The sequence below is a fragment of the Sparus aurata genome, chromosome 7, assembly GCF_900880675.1.
Source record: "Sparus aurata chromosome 7, fSpaAur1.1, whole genome shotgun sequence".
Taxonomy (NCBI): domain Eukaryota; kingdom Metazoa; phylum Chordata; class Actinopteri; order Spariformes; family Sparidae; genus Sparus; species Sparus aurata.
The window spans coordinates 25381616-25399728 of NC_044193.1; the positions used below are offsets into that span (position 1 = coordinate 25381616).

At 42.4% G+C, this 18113-nt stretch overlaps 1 protein-coding gene across 1 annotated transcript in view; it reads left to right on the plus strand.

The window, feature by feature from the left end:
* spen (spen family transcriptional repressor) overlaps window positions 1-18113 on the plus strand; it is a 28432-nt gene that overhangs the window by 9734 nt on the left and 585 nt on the right. Inside the window, exons 3-15 of the mRNA XM_030424167.1 lie at window positions 1527-2141; window positions 5688-5845; window positions 6033-6233; window positions 6321-6472; window positions 6587-6712; window positions 6869-6982; window positions 7068-7181; window positions 7290-7390; window positions 7516-15367; window positions 15509-15853; window positions 15947-16141; window positions 16339-16497; window positions 16618-18113. The exon at window positions 16618-18113 is cut by the window's right edge and continues 585 nt beyond it. Of these exons, the coding sequence (XP_030280027.1) occupies window positions 1527-2141; window positions 5688-5845; window positions 6033-6233; window positions 6321-6472; window positions 6587-6712; window positions 6869-6982; window positions 7068-7181; window positions 7290-7390; window positions 7516-15367; window positions 15509-15853; window positions 15947-16141; window positions 16339-16497; window positions 16618-16749 (10264 nt within the window). The 3' untranslated portion in view covers window positions 16750-18113. The remainder of the gene's footprint in view (window positions 1-1526; window positions 2142-5687; window positions 5846-6032; window positions 6234-6320; window positions 6473-6586; window positions 6713-6868; window positions 6983-7067; window positions 7182-7289; window positions 7391-7515; window positions 15368-15508; window positions 15854-15946; window positions 16142-16338; window positions 16498-16617) is intronic.

Sequence of the window (18113 nt, forward strand, 5' to 3'; positions counted from 1 at the left end):
AGGATGTTGTAGTTTGATTATATGGACATCAGCCACATTAAATATTGGTGTGAATCCCTCATTTTCGTTTGAGATTTCCATCTTTAAAGCTTTGATTTCTATGGTTAGATAGGAATATTAATATGTAAGTAATTGATTCATTTAGTCTTAGACACTGGTAAGGGTAATTGGAAGTATCTTTTTCAAATTACGTATGTACATGTATACAATACAGATGTTTTGCAGTGTCACAAGGGTATAAAGCTGCTGTATGTTTTTTGCAGTAAATTTTAAGATATATTAATTTTACCATCACGATTTTACCATTTTTACAATTTGCATTTAAATTCCTTCTCTGTATATCTCAATATTATTTTTCCTCTTTTTTGAAATGGAATAAGAATAAAAACGTAAACGTCTCTTATTTAAGAACCAGTTCAATGAGGGTTTGTAACTGTAGTTATATTAAACCATATTCCACCCTGTGTTAGAACATGATGGTTAATTTGCTGATTATAATTTGATCTGAATTCAAACAGTGGTAATTGCTGTCCTGTCCCGCTCATTACGGGGAGTTGGGTAATATGACTGCTGTAATGACACAGCAGTCGTATTACCAAATTAAATTCTGATTGCTTTATTCAGTAAGAGGATGCTCAGGTCTGAACAGAATGTCCTTATTAGCACTGCTTCTTCTGTGCATCTTTTATAAAAGATGCTTTGAAGAGCTTTCAGGAGAACAAGTGGTGTCAGATTGTGTAACATTATAAACAAAAGGCTTGTCGCAAGTCACCTCCAAAGACATTCAACAAAGCCTCTCAGATGAATGATCAGACGCCTTAAAAAGTGGCCTTTTGTTACAGTCGCTAGATAGTACAAGACGAGAAAGACTTAAAAATCCATAAAGGCATGAATCTCTCATGTAAATCCTTGTACAAATTTGTTATATCCTGCAATTAAACTCTGAAATAAGCTGCAGATTTCTGTTCTGTTGAACACTAAATGCATGCCCTGTGCTAAAAATCTCTTCAGGGTCCTATCCTGATTATATCTTTTGATATAGTGTGTTGCATTTTACAGTAGGGTATACTACTTGTGTATGTCTATGATGCTTGAACTGGGAACAAATTTAACACCTGCATCCAAAGATAAGTAAAAAAGTTAGCTAAGTTACCTAAATGCCTTTTTGTTGAAGAAAGAGGAGGTTGATACGATGGCAGAAGAATGTGATTCATTTAATCTCCAAGTCATAAACGGTTAGGCTGAGAAAACATGTAAAACCAGATGCTCAGTTGTCTGTACCAGTTAATTATTTAAATCCCCTTGTAGTTCAGTCTGTTGGCTGGAAGATAATTCTCTTTTCAGATGTTTGAAAACTACCCTTCTTGAAACACTTTACTGCCCCATCTTCCCATGTGTCTAATTAAGGAAAACCCACCAGACACACCTGATAATTTTGTTTGTCCATTGTGTGATGCTAGCAGCTTTCTTAAATATCTTAACTGTATCTGTAATGTGATGTTGTTCTCTCCTTTCTTGTTTGTTAGGACGACTGAAAGTCGGGATCGGGCATATGACCACAGTGCCTACGGACATCATGAGCGTCCTGGTAGCAGTTTTGAACGCCAGCGGCACTATGAAACAGACTATTATCGTGACGCAAGAGAGAGGACTCTAAGCACAGCTGGGAGCGGGTCTGGTACCTCCAGTGGAAGTGGCACAGCAGTGTCGTCAGGAGTCGTTGGAACTATCGTTAGTGCTGTTGCTGGCAACACAGGGACAGGTGGATCAACAGGGGCCGCGACGGGAGGAAGCGGAGGATCTACATCCAGCGCGGTCGGCTTTTACCGCTCCCACAGCAGGAGCCCTTGTCGCTTTGAGACACCAGAGCCTCGCTATGAGTCTCGTGCCAGGGAACCCTTTACATTGGCCAGTGTGGTTCACAGGGACCTTTACCGGGAGGACAGGGGTCGGCGCGGGGAGCGCTCATACCGTCACAGCCGTAGCCGTTCTCCACACTCAACACATTCACGGAATCCCTCTCCTCAGAGACTGGCGAGTCAGGCCACACGCCCGCCACGCTCCCACAGTGGGTCAGGCTCTCGCAGCCGCTCCTCCAGTTCAGACTCGGTCAGCAGTACCAGCAGCAGCACGAGTGGCAGGTGAGTAAAGCTGATCTGGCTGTCAAGATTTCTCCGCTTGTGTATGGCTGTTGTTTACCATTGTGCATCCCAGACTTCAGCAGGCGCTGGATAGAGCAGAGAGTATTTCAAAAAATCTGCACACTGAATGCTGCTTCAAGGGATTATTTATTCCACAAAATTAAGCAGTACATATTAGTACTCTTTATTGGAGCAATTCAGAAGATTATTAGTGCCATCTATATGTCAATTTCTGCTGCTTACCAGGCCACAGTTTTAGTAATGTTAAGCACTTTTTACACAGAGATGACACAAAATTACAGCAACAAAGACCCTTCTTTACCCTTTGTTAATTTACGCTAAATGAAACAATGGCAGTATAATGTCGCCTCAGCATGTGATTTTAGATAGTGTGGCACTGTTCTGCAGGCAAAAGAGGAGTGACGCGTAACAGTACAGCCTGACCACAGCTTATGGCGTTTTACATACGCATCATTATACAACATGACAATAACAATCATTTACCCACGGGTGAATACCCAAAGGTAAGAAGGCAGCACACACACACATCTTCAGGGCAAAGTTGACAAATTTGACCTATTCATACAGGACATGTCAATATCTTCTTCAGTCATCATATTGTCAAAATAGGATGTATATGGGACCTTAGGAAATTAATTCCTTAATTACCATGTGACCCTTTAAGCCAATCACCTGCCAACTCCTGTATATAAATGACATTGCTTCCATTCAAATGTTAGTGTGTTTGTTGACATAGACAAAATAAATTGGTGAAACTGGGACTCGTGAACTTTGTCCTAAAGATTTATTAGTGCTACCTTTGTACCTTTGGGTATTTAGCTGTTGAAATATACTGTATGATCATAAAACAAATTACTGGGAGGGCACATCCTTTCAAAGATCAACAATCACTTATGGTTACTGTAATACAGCAGTTGATCTTGTGTTTCAAGGGTAAGGAGCTCCCAGTCCTCGCATTTTATCTTAAATTTGCAGACATTTCCAGTTGCTGCTGTTGTTCTCTGAATTACATATCGTTTTACAGAATTCCTGAGCTTTTGAATCCACTATTATTCATAATTCAAAATTTATATTAGATTTTGAATAACATTTCTAACTAATTTCTAATTACCACTTTGGATTATTCAAAGCACAAACAACATGCACTGTCACCTTTTTAAATTTTGAACCACTCAGCAAAAGCCAGTCTGTTTCTTTAGCTGTGACTGTATAGTTTTCTATTCAAGGATGATCAAAACCTTCATTGGTGTAGGATATTAATACTTTGTGGAGACATACATCAGATCTGACAGAAATGCAGCAGGTGGTTGTCCAGAACATCTTCTCAGGCTTGATTTTTCTGCTTCCAACATTTTGACACACCTTCACCCAGCAGGTGGCACAAATTGCATCCAAAATTGCTTTGTGTTTAAAAACACTGTTGTAAGATACACCATGAAAAGAAAGATTACTGTGTGTGAACCGAGCCTTTCAGCAGCAGTATCATTTCTTATTCAGTAGAATAAGTTGTGAATGTGTAAACCTGTGAAGCAGTGTTAAGTGTGCAGATTTCCACTTTGTTTTTTTTGTATGATTATTAGCTAATTTCTTAAATGGCAAATCTGTTTTTACAAGTTTGTTGACTAAGTAGTGGATTGCCGGTATGTATCAAAGCCTGGAAAATTACCTTTGATGCATGTAACTCCTAGAATGACAATCTTTGATTTCAGTACTTGATCTGAATTGATTTATTGCCACCGTTACTTTGGATTAAGTTAAAGTCCACTTTGCGTATTACCAAATTAAAACTCCCGGACAACATGTCCAATAGTCTAAATGTTTCCCGCTATCTTGTCTTCATCAGAGTGGTGTTTGAGGTTTTTTCTGGTTTCCATACACACAGTCCATTGATCAGTCTCGAAACTCAAAGATCAACATAGTTACTGAGTTTACAAAACATCTTCTTTTAAAAATACTTTTGACAGAATTCATTACTTTCTTTTTTCTTTATGTCCAAGAAATGTAATTTTTGAGGTGGTATTTTACATTTAAAACATGGTAAAATGTTTTTGTGCACAAATTAAGATCCACTCACTTATACGTAGCCAGTAAGATCACACGCACCCTAACCGGAATTTGGATCAAAAAGTACATTTGCATACTGCAGCTAATCTAATTGCACTTGATTTCTGTAATTAATTTGTTTTGGTGGCAAGCAGTGAGTGTGTTTTTAGCTACTGTGTTGGAACCAAAAGTCAGTCTGTGAATCTGGTCCCAGCTCTGTTTTGGATTTGACATGCTAATCTAGCTGTTTTTGTGCACTGCTGAGTATCGCCACATTTGTAGTCATCATACTGGCATCCAGGTTCTTCTCAATGCATTGCTTCTTCTTGTTAATATGGGCTGTTGTTGAGGAGCAATTGTACAATGAATGCATACATAACAGAGGGCCAGGATGACTAAATGCAAAGAAGGAAAAAAACCTAAGCATGTCTGTTCATGGGATTTACTCCACTGCAGAAATCCACCTCACCCCTCTTCAGTTGTGTGTTTTTCGGTTAACTGCATCACCTTTGGACACAGCAAAGTCCACAGTTCTGAACGACGTGCAGCGACACATGTGGTTTGACGAGGTAGTGCTATGGGGGGAATTTCAAGAGACGGCTGGTGTATTTTTCTCACTGCCTACCTCTGTGTATGGGTAATGGCTCCCCCCCTCCGTGAGATCCAGTTGGAACTGGAAATTTCTGGCCAGTGCTGGCTGCCTGCCCACTCCCACAGGCCAGGCTCCGTCAGCAGCACTTCCGGGAGTGTCTGAGCACAGGAGGAGAAAGTGAGAAGGAAACAAACAGCAGAGGGCCTAGAAAGCTGAGACAGGCATGGGAATGGTCTGAGAAAAAAGGTGCATGAGGCAGCCATGAATTTGTCTCTGACGTGCAAATCCATCTTTTTATACTGATAACGAGTTCTGCTGTATAAATATGAATTTGGGAGAGGGGGATGTTTTTCTCCTCCATAGCTGAGAGACGCTGCTGTTTTTGAACAGGAGAAATACACATTCACAGGGCATTGTGTGTGAGCTTTTATACAAATGCATATCAAACCTGAAATGTGTGCATAATGTTGCCTTTTTAATGCAGTGTATAATCTAATCTTCCTTCCTTGCCTGGCAGTTTGGCCACAGCAAACACATTTTCTCACCTTTTTTTGAATCTGACTTTAAAAAAACATTTTATCTGTCATGTATTACCAATCTATGAATGATTTCCCAGAGGCAGAGCATCTAGCACTTTTTGCACCACTGCAAAATGATAAATCTCCTTTTAAGTGTGTTACAATATTTACAGTATACATAGTATATCGATTTATGATTTCATTGAGGTCAAATGTTAATGACTAGATTTAGTATTACTTGGGTGGGCAAAGGCAACATCCCGTTACTGTAGCACACAAAAAAAGCTTTTTTTCATTGTATATCTGTAGTGGTAGAAATAAAACTGTAAGGCTTGCTCTAAAATCTAGGTCCATTTTCCTCTTTTACTACAGCGATTCTAGCAGTAGTTCCAGTGATGACTCTCCGGCACGTTCAGTGCAGTCTGCTGCTGTTCCTGCACCCTCAGCACTTCCTTTATCCTCCCTTGACAAGGATGAACCACGTAAAAGCTTTGGCATCAAGGTCCAAAATCTTCCTGTGCGCTCTACAGGTTTGTTAAAAGAAGCTCCAGCAGAGTGAGCGCAACAAGCTTTTCTTCTGCAGAAATAGTGGTGCAATTTATTACTGTGTATCCTTCAAACGTTGACTTAAAAGATATGACCAATAGTTTACCATTCAATAACATGTTTCTTTATTCACTATACGTACTTAATAAACATTGTATGTGTTTACTACAGATACAAGCCTGAAAGATGGTTTGTTCCATGAATTTAAGAAACATGGAAAGGTAACATCCGTACAAATCCATGGAGCATCAGAGGAGCGCTATGGGCTTGTCTTTTTCCGCCAGCAAGAGGACCAAGAGAAAGCACTTGGAGCATCAAAGGGGAAACTTTTTTTTGGCATGCAGATTGATGTCACAGCTTGGAATGGCCCGGGTAAGTTGTCATATATAACTGTATTACAGCAAAAACAGAACTATTGAGAAAATGCACAGGTTTCCAATGAAGTAATTTTTTTTTCAGAGACAGAAAGTGAAAATGAGTTTCGGCCCTTGGATGAGAGGATAGATGAGTTTCATCCAAAGGCCACAAGGACATTATTCATTGGAAACCTGGAGAAGACCACCACTTACCATGACCTGCTGAACATATTTCAGCGCTTTGGAGAAATAGTGGTAGGTTAATGGTGTGAGAAGATTGAGAACCAGGCTGTGCACAAGGGTTGCCACACATAGTCTGAGATGATCATGCTTACTTACAGGATATCTCTATTTTCATTATCCCCAAAGGACATTGACATTAAGAAGGTGAATGGAGCTCCACAATATGCCTTTCTACAATACTGCGACATTGCCAGTGTCTGTAAGGCCATAAAGAAGATGGATGGCGAGTACCTTGGTAACAATAGATTAAAGGTGAGAGTTATCATGTTAATTTAATTTTAAATTTCCCTTCACAGCACTGCGTCATTCTTGTCTTTTACAACCATACTCAGTATTATTTATGAGCACAATTTTTGTGATGTCATAAAAAATAATTGCAGTCTTACATTTTAACCTTCCTATTTTCAGCTTGGCTTTGGAAAGAGTATGCCTACGACATGTGTTTGGTTGGATGGCTTAGCATCAAACACAACTGAGCAGTTTCTTACTCGTCATTTCTGTCGCTATGGACATGTTGTCAAGGTAAGTAAGTTTATTTTTTCTCTCATAGTTGCCCATTGTTTACTTTCTGGCACATTGGGACTCTATTTTCCTCTGTCTTCCGCAGGTTGTATTCGACAGAATGAAAGGAATGGCCCTCATCCTGTACAACAACATTGAATATGCTCAAGCTGCTGTCAAAGACACAAAGGGGTGGAAGATAGGGGGCAGTAAAATCAAGGTGAGTGAAACAAAGCTTTGCTTGTTTTGAAGTGTTGCTCTGTAATGTCTTCTTAATGCCTAAAAGGCTGTAAAAAAATGCAAGTTAGCCTCTTTTTTTTCTTTTTAGGTGGACTTTGCCAATCAGGAGAGTCAGATGGCCTTCTATCGCTCGATGCAGGCATCTGGCCAAGACATTCGGGACTTTTACGACATTCTTTCTGAAAGAAGGTTTGTGTAGTTTTCTTGAAAAATAATGATTTCCCCTCAGTGCTGTCTAAAATTAAATGTAATATTATTGATGCCGAAGTATGGTGAAATTATAATGAGCTTTTTTGTTGTTTATTTTTTTGCAGGGATGAAAGACGAACTCAGTATGAGTTTCAAACAGAAAGACAATATTATGAAAATGTACGGACACCAGGAACCTATACTGAAGATCCCCGTCGTAAATACCCTGCCAGAAGTCGGGAGTTCTACACTGAATGGGACCCTTATCAGGGAGATTACTATGATCCACAATATTTTGAAGACCCCCGGGAATATCGAGAATACAGAGCTGACCCATATGAGCAGGACATTCGCAAATACAGCTATTTGCAACGGGAACGTGAAAGAGAGAGGGAGCGCTTTGAAACAGATCGTGGACGTGATCATGGGAGAAGGACCATTGAACGTAGCCAAAGCCCATCTCACATTGCCTCTCGTCGCCCTGCTAGCCCTACTGCATCTCCTTCACTCTCTGAGAGGGTACCCAGCGATTCAGACCGCCGTATTTGCTGCCGATCTTCTGAAAGAAGTGGCAGCTGCAGTTCAATCTCTCCACCTAGATTTGAAAAACTTGAAAAGGCACGTACCGAAAGGTACAATAAAGCGGACAAACTTGAGAAGGATCGAGTCTTTGAGGTTGAAAGAGGGAATTTGGCTGAAAAGGAAAAGCGGGCTGGACGAAAAGATCGAGGGGACAAGGACAAAAGTGAGAAACAGCGGCTTAAGAAGCTCAAAGTCGCATCACCCATTATCCAGCCATGTGAAATGGAACCTGAACTTGAAAGAGATGTGAGCCCCGAGTCTGTCCTTCGAAGTAAAAACAGTAAATTGTCAAAGGAAGGCTCGAGCAAAGGAAGACTAGACCTTCTACCTTGTGTGGTGCAGTTAACACGTGTTAAAGAAAAAGAAGGAAAATTGATTGGTCATTCTGTTCAAGAAAAACAAATACCGAGGGGTGGGAGTGGCAGTCCTAGATTGGCATCACCTACTGCTGACCAGAAAAGTCCTCCATTCCGCACAGAACCATCCAAAAGTGAAATCTCTAAGCATGGAAAGGTGTCCAGAGACAAAAACATGCACAGTTTAGTTGAGGTTATTGACAAGGATGCTAAAATCAAATCCAAGAAACATGGAAAATCTGAAATAGGATTTGACAGTGGCATTTCTGTGGATATTGACCGTCTTGCTGCAAGGAAAAGGCGTTTTGAAGACTCTGGGAAAACTGAACGACAGAAGAGAACTAGTGAGGAGGACCTTGTTAGACCTGGACTTCATAAAATATGGAACAGTACTAAGGATACAGATTTGGACAAAAATCTTTTGATGAAAGGGGTTCATAAGAAAGAGCACCACAAGGATAAATGTGTCCGGATGGTTTCAGTTAACAGTCCTAAAGATGGACAAGACTGTGAAACCAACTCATTAGACCCTTCTCTGGAGCAGCAGTCAAGGTTAGGGGAGATGCCTGATGATTCTACCGATCAATTGGACTCGCCCTACCTTAAAATGGATTTAGAAGGCTCAAAAAGTGAAAACAGCTCCAGTCTGACAAAGATGTCAGATGATGGCAGCCTTGACTTGGATGAATTAAAAGAACAGCAGAAACAGATGTTCACTGAAAACGAACAAGGGAGAGGGAAGTGCAGAGACACAGATGACGGAGATGAACACTTTGTGCACATTGACCAGAATAGCATATCAAAACAAATTGAACAGAGTCAGTGGTTCCGACCTAAGCCTGGAGATCTCGATAAGTTAGTCAAGTTTGAAAACCCAGCAAGTAATGAGATTCGAGACTTTGAGAAGGATTACATCATGCATGATGTCGGAAAACCAATTCCGGATACGCCCATTGATGACTTCTCTTCCAGTAAACGAAAGAAATTGGAGAATTTTGGCTTTGAAATAGTTACTGCAAAAAGAGAGCGCAACTTTGCAAGTTCCCAAAAGTTGAATGAGGACATTTATCAGAATATAACATCCTCGATAGGACATGGTCACTTTTCTGCAAATGATGAAGATGAAACTGCCCAGATTTCTGTGTCTGTTATAAACAAAGAAAGAAAATCTCCCACAACAGATGATAAATTTTCACACACAGAGTCATTGAAACACCGTTTGGGTCTGACAGCCACACATTTTCACTCTTCTGACCCTGAACTTCCAAAGCTGAAGACAAACATGCTTGGCTGCGATGAGGAGTTAATGCAACGTTGGGAAAGACGGATGAAGTCTGATTCCCTTAGAATGGAAATGACTTTCCCAAGTGATATTGCAAAACGTGAAAGCATACACAAACGCCTTGGCCAGGATTTGGAACCTGGAGAAGTGCAGTCTGATTCAGATGATGATGGAGACAACAAACACATCTCTCCCAAGTCCAATAGTTCCTTGTCTTATATCCTCAGGGATCGTGATGAGAGGATGACAGACCTGAAGCTTTCAGGCTCTTTGGAAAAGAATAAGTTTTATTCTTTTGCATTGGATAAAACCATAACTCCTGACACAAAAGCACTCCTTGAAAGAGCTAAGACACTGTATTCCTCCAGGGAAGATAATTGGTCCTTTCTCCCCTCACGCTTTCCAACCTCCCACAGCTGTTCAGATAAAGACAAGGTAGAGCTAGCCCCACGACCTATTCCTTCTTGGTATAAGAAAAAGATTCGTACAGACTCTGTTGAAAAGCTGCATGACAAAAAAGAGGAACTTAAGCCACAGGACCAAGAGCGCCACGACCTGTTTGCCTCTCGCTTCCTGCACAGCTCAATCTTTGAACAGGATTCTCGGCGTTTGCAGCATCTTGAACGTAAAGACCAAGATTTAGAAACTGGAGTTCCTAGGCCTTTTGCCAAGCCTGGAGCTGCTGAGGCACAGCCTGAATCTGGAGTCGGTGACATCCCACAAGAGCCCAAAGTGCTTTTCCATAGTCGTTTTTTGGAGCTTCAACAGCAAAAAGACAAGGATCATCCCCCACCTGATACAGAAAATGATTTGATAATGGAGATTAAAAGAGATGAACTACAGAATTGTGATAATGTGCTGTCTGATAAAGAATCTGAGCCAGTTCTGAAGGTTGATGACAAATCAACTAGCCCCCCATTAACCTTGTCGGTTTCACCATTTGTTCCTTCCCCTAAAGAAATGTCTCCATCAGAAAAGAAAGAACTTCTGTCTCCATCCTCAGATCAGCCTATGTCAATTGTTAAGGAAGAAAAACTAGAGCCAGTTCTTGAGGTTAGCCCACCTCATTCTCTTCCTATGGAAGACTTCAAACCAGTTGCTCCTAAGTTAACCATAAGCCCTCCACTTGCTCTTCCAGAGCCAGAAAATGAATTGGAAACAAAAGTAGAGTTGATTGAACCCAAAGTGAAAATTGGAGATGCTTTGGTGGTGGAACATAATCCTGTTGTGGAGGGTAAGCCTCCCACTCCTGGTGGTTCCCTGAGTGGCTTTGAGAGAGAGACTGCAATTCAATTAACTTTCTCTGACTATCCAAAGATTGAAGAAAAACCTGAAAGTATTCAGATAGAACCTAATATAGAAAATCAGGAAACAAAACACTTTGAAGAATCACTTAAAACTGAGGCAGATAGCGATGTGTGTATGCCAGAGCTGGAGGCTGAAATAAAACCTTTACCAAACCGCAGACAGCCCAAGAGTAAAAGGGCAAAACCAATGTCAGTATTGCGCACTTCACAACCTTCTCAGATAGTCGCCTCAGAGAAACCTGCAACACGAAAGAGTGAACGGATTGACAGAGAGAAACTCAAAAGAGCTTCATCCCCTCGAGCAGAAGCACCAAAAGCATCACTTGAGTCTAAAACCACAGCCAAGTCTCCAGTCCATGCATCAGATTCTGAGCAAAACCTTGAGTCAAGTTTGATCCATGGGAGGACACGTCGCAGGAATGTAAGGTCCGTCTATGCCACACTGCATGAAGATGACCAAGCTGGCAAAGAGGTGGTTGAGTCATCACGCTCCATGCGCAAACGTGGTGCTGATAAAGAACCAATACAGCAAGACGTTCAAATTCCAGCTACCAATGCAAGGCGAGGACGGCCACCTAAAAGGGGTGTCAAACGAGGTGAGGATCTATCACCAGTTAAGGTAGATCCGCAAAAAATAATGGAGGAAGACACAGAGATCAAAGACACCTCAACCACTGTAGAAGTAGTGAAAGCCTCTGAGGGATGGCGTTCACCCCGCACCCAGAAAGTGCAACAAACACAACTGACCTCATCTGCTCCACTTAACAAGAAAGGAGGTAGGATAGACAAACAGTCTGGCAACAATACAGTGCTGGCTGAACAAGGTGATCTGGCAAGTCATGATGAGTCAGACTTTAAGTCTAAAGCTGATTCTGAACCTTTTGGAAAATTGTCAGATAAGGATGACGAGACAAGCTCACCACTGCACAGAAAGGAAAAAGACTTAAAAGATTTTGGTGGAAAGAAATCTACTGATGGGGATTTTGAAAAGGTAGACACCAGCTGCACCGAGGGGAGACAACAACCTGAAAAGTGTATTAAAGTGAAAACACCAAGGCTGAAAAGAAATACCAAACAGGTCACTGAAGATAAATCGCACAGCTTAAAAAATCTCGAGATCCGTGTAAGCGTTGATGATGTAAAAGGTTTACTCCGTTCAGAGGATGAGCCAGAGTCTTTTGAAGCTCCAACTATTACAAAAACAAAGACAGTTGTACAAGAGAATGAGGAAATGAAGATTGTAGGCTTTCCAAAAGAATCAACAGAACCTAGTGCACAGGACATGGAAGACACCTTATCAGAGCCTGAACTGCCTTCTGATCCAGCAGCTCTCTTAGCACGGCAGATGGAACTAGAGCAGGCAGTTGAAAATATTGCTAAACTTACAGTAGAGCAACCTGCTCGACCGTATAAGGAACCACCTCCTGAGCAACCTACCATATTGCCTCCTGTCATAGCAGAACCAGAAGGTGAGGTTGAGGAGGAAAAGCGAGCTAATCCTGCAAGTGAAACGGAGCTGGCAGCCGCCATTGATTCCATTACAGCTGAAGAAATGTGTGCAGATGCAGATAGTTTCACAGCACCTCCTACTTACTCAGCTCTTATTCCTACTCCTGATTCTGTGATATCCCCCTCCTCCAATGAGATTATGGAACCTGAAACACACATGGTTATCAACAATATTCTTGCAGCAGACTCGGATGATGGTCCTCTGACACCCAGCCCTAAAGGGGTAATAGCAGAGTCTAAGGCAGTTGAAGATACCCTTCTCCCTGAAACACCCAAGAAAACAGTTAAAGCGAGGGCCAAAACCCCTAAGAAGTCGCGAAGTCGTAAAGGTGCAGCTGCCAAGAAAGGGGATACTGTTGAAGAGGTTTCACAACCAGAGCCGTCCCCGGTTAAGTTACCAGAGTCCATCCCAGAAGACCCAGAAACCATTAATTCAAAAGCAGTTACAGTTGCAGCTGGGGCAAGTGCAGCAGCGTCTGTGGTAACTGCTGTTGCAACTTGTCGGCGTGACGTCACAAGTGCTATAACTGTAGACACGCCCAAAGAGGCAGAACAACCTGAAGTGGAACAGCCTGTACCCAAGGAATCTGCCTTTCATTCAGGCACAAGCAACTCCAGTTCTAAAAAGCATCCCCAAGCAGCAGAGCCATCTCCCCCAGCTCTAGCCCCTGCTCCCGCCCGCTCACAGTCTGTATCCCAGTTCAGTGTACCCCTGCTGCGACCGGCCAAAATGCCCCTTTCACCTGATTGGCCTCCTCGAACTGAAGAAAGTAGAATCTATGTTGCTCCTTCATGTCACGTCACAGTGGTAACTCCTTCTGCACCAGCATCAACTACACTTGGAACCCCATCAGCAAATCCCCCAATGCCTCCTGACACCAAGGCCTCGGATATTGACCCTAGTTCCAGTACCTTAAGAAAAATCTTAATGGAACCAAAATATGTGTCTGCATCAAACAGCAATTCTAGACCTACCACTATGGTGACATCTGCACTGTCAGATACTTCACGGGTATCAGAGAATGAAAATCCCTCAGATACGATAGTTTCAAGACATTTACATCCCGAAGAGAGACCACCGTTGCCCCCCCAGCCTATACACCACAAACCCTTCCCACTGACAGAGTCCCAACAGAATTGTGGAGAGAAGCCCCAGCATACTGTTATTTCTCCTGCTACCTCAGTAATAAGTCGTATTCCAATGCCTTATGACACAGAAGAAACTCCAAGAATTTCACTGAGCAACCGAAGCATTGGCATATCCATTCCCAAGCAAAAATTTAGATCAAACTCTAATGAGAATAATCGTTACCATGGCATGGATATAGTAGAAGATGGTACTCGAGGGCGCTCTGTTGTTGAGACCACTCCCTACAGTACAGGTTCCAGTCCTGGCCTAAGGGTCAATACATCAGAAGGTGTTGTTGTTTTGAGTTATTCAGGTCAGAAAACTGAGGGACCTCACAGAATGAGAGCCAAAATTAGTCAAATTCCTCAAGCTAGTGCTGGTGACATAGAGTTTCAGCAATCTGTGTCCAAATCTTCAATGAAGCAAGACCCACTCATCACATCCTCCCAGTCGCCTACTCCAAAAGTAGTCCCAACTCCTTCACCTTATGGGCACACAGGAGTTCTCTTGACAGGCCAGTCTTACAACTCTCAACCTGTAATTTCCAGTACTAAACAAGAGAGTCTGGACAAATCTGATGCTCCGTATCACACAGCATCTCAAGGTGGCGTGGTAAAGATGTTCCAACAGCCAGTTAGTTCTCCTCAAGTCTTGATGTACAGCCAAGCTGTGATACAGCAACAGCATGGCAAGAGAGGACTGGGGACAGAACCCCTACCAAAAAAGATGGACATTGGTAAAGCTGTTCAGCAGTCTAACCTCAGCCCAGTCATGAGTCCACACCACCCATCGCTATCTGGAACCCGCATGAGCCCCAGCCCTGGCATCCCAAGTGATCGGTCATCTCTACACCTAAAACAAGAGCCCCAGTCCCCACGAACAGCTGTTCACTCCCCTTCCCCCTTTGTCAAAGCATGCCCTCCAAGCGGTTCTCCTAGAGGAACTTCTGTTATGCTAGGTCATGGCATGCCACCAATGTCTACATATCATTCTAGTATGCATCACCCGCACTCAGAGCAGTCCTCTGTCATAATTCAACCTCACAGTGTCACTCAGTCAATGGCTCACGAAGCAAGGATGAACACACCACCAATCTCTGGGATAAATTATGGGAGGCGGGGTGACTCCCTGTCTTCTCCCCACCCAGGGCCTCCACAGCGCTCAAACACACCGCAACCTAATGTCATCCGAGATCTAGTTCTGCAGTCTCATTCAAGTCCCCAGGGTTCAGTAGCAGGTGGCGGTGGCAGCAGTGTAAGTGAAGAAGACCCGAGACACTTTAACCAAGCCCTTAGCAGATCCTCTGTGCCACAGCATCAGTCAGACGTAATGATGATTCACAGTGATCACCGAGGGCACAGTGATCACAGAGGGCTCCACCCAAGCATACGCATGGACCAGTACAGAGACATGCACCAGCGCATCCTCATGCACCAGCAACTGGGAGAGCAGGCCGCTGTAGAAGCAAGACAGTCACGTACCTCAGAGACTGGAACATCACCTTCAGGCAACATCTCTGGGCCTTCGAAGAGTCCTATAGTGGCAAAGAGCATTGACCTTTCTACAAAGGAATCCCACAAACCACTTGAAGGAAAGCTAATACATCCACCCTCCAGCGAAAGTAGAATCAGGGGAGTCCATGCATCTAGTCCTGTCATGGTGTCTCCTCACCCTCATGGGGTTCAGCTGATGCATCCAGGAGGTGCAGGCTCCTTTCCAGTATACCGGGACATGAGGGGCTACCCATCCCAGTTTCCAGGACATCCTTCATCGGGACACAGCCTGGCTAACCAAGGCATTACATCTTCACAGGTCACTTGATATGGGTTTATTGTTGACTTATTGCAAATATTCCAACACTATATTATGTAACATACATTATAAAACTAAGGATCATATACACATACAAAATACGCATAGCACTAATAATTTGGTATGTATTGTCTTCATCAGGTCCCTCCAGAGCCTGAGTTGGGTCACAGGAATAAAATCTCTCAGTCACATGGGGGAGGAGGTGATTCCAAACCTGAGAGTTCCCATCTTCGCCATGCTACCTCTACGGACCTCTCTCACATTTCTCGAATACAAGGGGATACAGTCTCGCCCTCATACCAGTCTCCAATGACGTCGCCTATGGGTCTTACTCACAAGTCAGATCTTTCTCTACAGAAAGGCCCTCCAGCCTTCCTGCCAACTTCTCTGCCAACAGTACCTACACCAAGTTCGCTGCAGCCACGACCCGAAGCTAAGCTGGAACATTCAGGACATCGCTCCATCGACACGGTACAGCTTTTGACGGTAGGAAGATTGATTGACCAGCATTGTCTTAATAAATTTAATACATTTTCAAGATTCAAAACAATTTTCCTGTTTTGTTTTTTTTCTGTACAGAAGTATCCTATTGTCTGGCAAGGTCTGTTGGCACTGAAGAACGACCAGGCTGCTGTCCAGTTGCACTTTGTTTCTGGCAACACCATACTGGCCCAGCGCTCCCTGCCACCCCCAGAGGGAGGTCCTCTTCTGCGTATTGTCCAGAGGATGAGGCTTGAGGCCTCCCAGTTGGACAGTGTGGCGCGCAGAATGACTGTGAGTGTTTTGGATTTTACTTCCTCTGAAAAGCGGGTTCTAAAACATATTAAACGAGATGAATTAAATGGAGACTTGATAACAAATACACGGATTTAAGCAATGAACCTGATTAACACCGTTTATAAAAATAATTTATCTTAGTTCTCTATGGATATGTTTTTAAATTTATAATTAAGACTTATCATTAATGGCAGGTGGAGAATGACTACTGTTTGCTACTGGCTCTACCCTGTGGTCGAGATCAAGAAGATGTCCATGGTCAAACCCAAGCCTTGAAAAGTGGCTTCATCACCTACTTGCAAGCTAAACAGGCAGCTGGAATAATCAATGTGCCCAATCCTGGCTCTAATCAGGTCTGTGCCCACTGAACCTTTTTCTGTTCTACCTTTTATTTGCAAACTTTTGCTGTGTTTCATAAATAAATATCGGAGTTCCCTTTCTCATCACGTTATGTTTATCTTGGGATTTCACAGCCGGCTTATGTGGTGCAGATTTTCCCGCCGTGTGAATTCTCGGAGAGCCATCTTTCGCGCCTGGCCCCGGACCTTCTCAACAGCATCTCCAGCATTTCTCCTCACCTCATGATTGTCATTGCGTCTGTTTGATTACCTCCATTTTTCGTTCCTGAACAAAGCCAACACCAGCCCTTTTGGACTTGTCCAGTCTCGTAGACTGGAATTGCCTCATATTTTTCTGAGTTTGAATTTTTGAAAAATCTAATTTAGCATGCACTCACTTTTTTCTCCTTCACTTTCACCAAGTCCTTAAGTCACTCAATGACATTGAATTCCAAAAACTATACCTTTACAGAGAGGATCTGAAGGGTTGAACGGGGATTTTTGATGATCATTTCTGATTTGTCATTTCATTTTTGCCAATTGTTGGAGGTGTTGTGCATAGCCTTTTCTAATTCATAGCATCCATGAAGCTATGGATTGAGACCTTCCTATGGGATATTTTTTACCTTCATAAAAGTGATTGTGATTTTTTTTAAAAAGACAAAAAGATGTGAGAAGTCATTGCACTATGTTAAGGAAAAAATTGTGAACTCTGTACAGATTTTGAGTTTAAAATGATACATGTTATGGAATTACTCTTGTGATCAGCCATGCTTGCGCAAGTGAAAAGAAAATCATTGCCTGGAAAATGATCAAGGATCATTTCAGTCTGATCAATCATACTGCTTTTGCTCCTTCACCATCGGCCAACTTCTACATCATTTCCGGACTCAACTCTCCATCCCGAAGTGTTCCCTGCCCCAGGAACTCATGAGGGGACGTTTAGAGTTGTATAGTTTACACTCAATGCCTCAACAGGGGACTATAAAGAATATTTAATTTGTTTATTTTTGTTTGCATCTTCTTTAAGCCTAAGGGTATTGTGGACAATTATGAAACTGTAAATATTATAAATATTTAAAGACTGAAGCAATGTGGAGAGACCAAGTGAATTATTTTACAAGACTGATCATCAAATCTCAATGTTTTCCTTCTTTCTTCTTTTTTTCTTTGGTCAGGGGTAAGGGGGGGGGGATGGTGGGAAGGATCTATACAGGATCCAGTGGTAAAATTCACGAAAAAAAAAAAGTTTTTTAAATTGATTCTGTGCCAAATCGTCTTTTGCAAACGCGCAACACACGCAATGTATCTTGAACAGAAATTGATCTGAACCTATTTTCATATGTGACTTTGTATTTTGCCACTCAGCGGGCAGACTTGATTCCTTTTTTTTTTTTTTTTTTTTTTTTTTTTTCTCGGTATTGTTCATCAACCCATCTCTGTTACTACAGTGCTTTTACATTATGAAATTGACTCCTCATTTTGAAGGAACCGTTGTATTGTAGGGGTTGCATTTCCGTTAGTATTCCTGTTTTCCTTCTCCCTGATGTGGTCCTCTACTGCCCCCTGCTGTCTGAAAATCATCCTCTCGCATATTAAGGACTGCACCCTGAGGTCATTAAAGCCGTGAC